Raw genomic sequence first — 3,962 nt, 5'->3', positions numbered from 1 at the left:
CAAATACTGGTCATTTTAATTCACATGTCCTATTGCAAAATTCTTCTGCACACATGTTGGTTGCCAGTTTTGTAGTATTTCCGTTTACATGCTGTAGTTTTTGGATATTTTCAGGTGAACAAATATAATCTGGGCCAACTTCTTTCTTTTTTGAATGCCAGTAACATTGCTCAGTGCAGAAGCAGTTGCCATTCACTTCACGGTGCCATAGAAGTCAGTAGTCATACTACAGCTGAACCAAGCATGTTTCTTTAACACTTGGTTTGATGTGTAATGATTAAGTAAATCCTTTCTACGAATCAATTTTATCAAAATGTATTTTTGTGATGGTTGCAATTAAAAATGTAATTTATTCAAATGTTGAGTTATTAAAGAAAAGACAACTTCAGTTGAAAATAGTGTGACCTGTTGTACTTTCTGCCCACGTTTGTCTCCATTTAACATAATCCTACCGCAATGTGAGTGTGATAGCTGTAGAAGAGGTGTAGTGAGAAGAAAGGCCCAGCCCTATGCTAGTGATCAAAGCTTGTATCCTGAAGCACAGTAAATAACAAATGTGGTTAACAACCTTTTATAAATCTTGTTACAGCCATTGTAATATACTTGAGAGGTATTTTACGTGGAACCTTATCTAATATTCAATCTGTCCTGCCATATAACATTATCACTAGGCCAGTTTTACCTGCAGGTGTGGTCAGCAGGGTGGAATTTTACCAGATACCATTTGCACTTCCTTGGTGAAAAAAACAGTGGTGCTCTTTGTGAGAGAAGACATAGTTGCACCACAGTGTTCACACTGTGGCGCACTGCTGCTTTAATGGCACTCTCTCTCTCGCTCTAAAAATCTGTTTTTGGTTCTTGAGAATATCACTGATGCATGTCAACCTTCATCAGAACGTAATTTCAGCATTGCAAAACATCAAAAGTACCTCTTTCTTATGTAAATAATTGCAATAGGATTAGTACTAGTTAAAGTTGGTGACTAAAATACCAGTTGAAATGCACAACTGCAGCATGCCTACATGTCTGCTACAGTGTTACTTATTATGGTGTGATTTCCGTGCACCTCTATGTGATGGGGCAACTGTGATATGTCTTACCGTGGCTTTAATACTCATGGTGCTGATATGCTTTTTGTTGAGCCTTTGCTGTTGTGGGAGAAAGAGATTACATCCTCTTCTATCTTAACTGCATCATCAGAATTACTTTTTTAGTCAATTTAATTTGGGTCACTGGTCCACTTTCAAGATTCACTCAACCAAAATCTTACAAAACTTTAATTTGTATGGTTTGAGAAAAAGAATAGACTGAGACCAGCGCTGACAGCCATCACACATCTCACTGGATTCTTTGAAACAGATTGTGCTTCCTGTTAATGCTACCAGGCTGATTTACTTTATTTAGCCTTTATTTAGCTGGGACGTTCCAATTGAGATACACAATCTCTTTTTCCAGGGAGTCTTAGATACCATAGATATTTTACTATAATACTTACTTTTTAATATATTCATAGGACATTTTATTTGACACTTTTTTAGTAATCAATGATCCAAGTAAGAGTCACTTGTCAAATGCTGACTCACATATTTGACATATAATTAGTGTAATTTGACAAACAGAATTTGTTTTCCCCTACTATATATGGATTGTTCTCAAATAACTAACTCAGAGTTCAATGAGGCCATTTTGCACTTGGATACTGTTTTAAATAGCATTTCTGTTTATTCACTGCAAAATGTACATTATGGATGCCACTGAGGGGATTTGATGGTTGCTTAAGGCTCACTATAATACATGAACTGAAAAAAAAGTGAAAATAAATTCAATGATATTCCTTTAAGGCGTGTTTGGAATATTCATCTATATAAACCTAAGGCATAGTTTTCTGTGTTTCACTTCTGATGGCATGAAATTGTATACGTGGCTACTGTCATTTTAATCTTCCAAAAACAGTATGAAATCTAGAAACTGAAAATGCATTGTTGCTGAGCTGTAAGCATAATACTACACTAAAGTCTAGGACAAGAGTGCCCTCTAGTGATCAATAAAGACTACACAGAGAAGAATTATCATCTAGCATCACATTACCAAGGATGACAAAGACATTTATTTCATGTAATCTTTAGGAAAAATATAATACTGTAGCCTAAATTCATCTGAGGTGGTGACATTATCAGTGCAAAATGAAGATATAAATTCATCATGGATTTCATTTTCCATAAAATGTTCAACTAAAAATGAGACAATACTGTTCAACTGCAGTATAAAAACAAGCCCGCTAACTAATTCAACTAATTCCTCACTTTAGGTCTCTATTTTTGAGGGGATTCATGACCCAAACACTAGTTTTAAAAAGTAGATGAAATCAGAGCTCATCGTGTTGGTAGGTGAATTCCCTCGCAGATATAAAACCATCTTTATCTTCATCCTCATTTTTGAAGATGTCATCTACCATCACTTCATGGTGTGTGTCATTTGGCGAGTATCCATGTTTTTCAAATTCTTTCTTCAGGTACTCTTTCACCTGTAGTGCAGACAGAATCATGACATTCACCAATAGCAACAAAAACACTTTATGCCTAAATAAAAGCAGTTTAAAATAATGTCACACCTCCTCTCTGCAGAGCTTCCAGTCATCATTGAGATCCATCTCCCGGAAAGACTCGTGTGACCTGGGACCATTTCGGATCTCCATGAGCTCAATATCAAAAATGAGGGTACTGCTTGGTGGGATCTTGCCTGTAAACCAAAAAAGGTTATGCAATAGAACAGTGGTTCTCAAACTTTTTCGAATCAAGGACCCCTAAACTGACACAAATTGGACATCTGATAAGACTGTCCCAGGGTCCCCTACTTGATGCATTTTTTTGCTTTTAGATGTTTTATCACATAAAAGTGAATGAACCCCATGAGCAAATAGTCATACAATTTTTCATGGTTACTTATGGATGATATTATAGTGAAAATAAATGATTCCCCTTTTTGTTGGGGACCCCACTTTGATAACCACTGCAATATAAACACAGCGAAATAGAAGGATTAGAATCAAAAGACCCTCTCTAACATATTTTTGTGTATTACAAATAGTCTATGTTACCTTTTCCTTCCTTGCCATATGCCAGAGATGGAGGGACAGTCAGTTTCCTGCGCTCTCCTGTGCACATGCCTTGCAGACCCTTATCCCAACCCTTGAGCACCTCTCGAATCCCAAGAGTGAACCATACTGGATTTGTATCCCCATGTTTGCGGCTGCCAAGAATCAAAAAGATCCATCACAGTTTGCTTTGAGAAAGAAAAGTCCAGTACCCACAGAATGGATATCACAAATATGTACAATGAGGGTCACGTGTCAGATACACAGAAAGTGGTGGTGGGTTACAGCACAGTTGTCCAATAGATACATTGATTTTACAGCCATAAAAGCAGTGACTTTTCCTGCAAACTGAATGCAACAACATTGCACAGCAATAATTTATGCAGCAGTTTCCATCAACAAATTACCTGGAATAAAACATAGTACCATTACTCTCCAAGAATCCCTCGTGATGAACAAGAAGCATGTCTCCATACTTCGACTTACGGTAACACATAAAGGGTTTGTGTATAACTTCAATTTTCACTTCTGGCTCAGGCAGTTTCCCCCCGGTGACAAACAAAAACAGTGAGGGCAATATCGAACAAATAGAAAAAATTATCATTTTTGATTGACAAAAGTATCACTTATTCGCAAAACTTACAAAAAGCTTATTTGAACCTTTTCACACGAATGCAGTAACGTTCCCTAAAATAAATACATGCAAGAATGCCAACTACGTGGCAGCCAACTTCTGCTTGAACGCCTGAACACAGCCACTGTTCAGCTGTCTGCCCTCCTCTCTCTTCAATTGGATAATTCATTCCGAAGTACCGCCCTTTATCTATATAATTGTATTCTATTGGTTCGTTTTTGTGTCAATCACCAT

General features: G+C 37.1%; 1 protein-coding gene across 1 annotated transcript; it reads right to left on the bottom strand.

Moving 5' to 3' along the window:
* Positions 1-2,097: 2,097 nt before the first annotated feature.
* On the bottom strand, positions 2,098-3,884 carry fkbp14 (FKBP prolyl isomerase 14). The gene is made up of 4 exons (XM_034874679.1): positions 3,502-3,884; positions 3,098-3,249; positions 2,612-2,739; positions 2,098-2,524 (listed from the first exon to the last, which is right to left on the bottom strand). Exons 1-4 carry the CDS (start codon positions 3,696-3,698, stop codon positions 2,366-2,368), a joined length of 636 nt encoding a protein of 211 aa, XP_034730570.1. The 5' UTR covers positions 3,699-3,884; the 3' UTR covers positions 2,098-2,365.
* Between the last annotated feature and the right edge of the window lie 78 nt (positions 3,885-3,962).

The sequence above is a fragment of the Etheostoma cragini genome, chromosome 6 (assembly GCF_013103735.1).
Source record: "Etheostoma cragini isolate CJK2018 chromosome 6, CSU_Ecrag_1.0, whole genome shotgun sequence".
Lineage (NCBI taxonomy): Eukaryota > Metazoa > Chordata > Actinopteri > Perciformes > Percidae > Etheostoma > Etheostoma cragini.
This window is presented reverse-complemented; position numbering and strand designations above follow the sequence as displayed.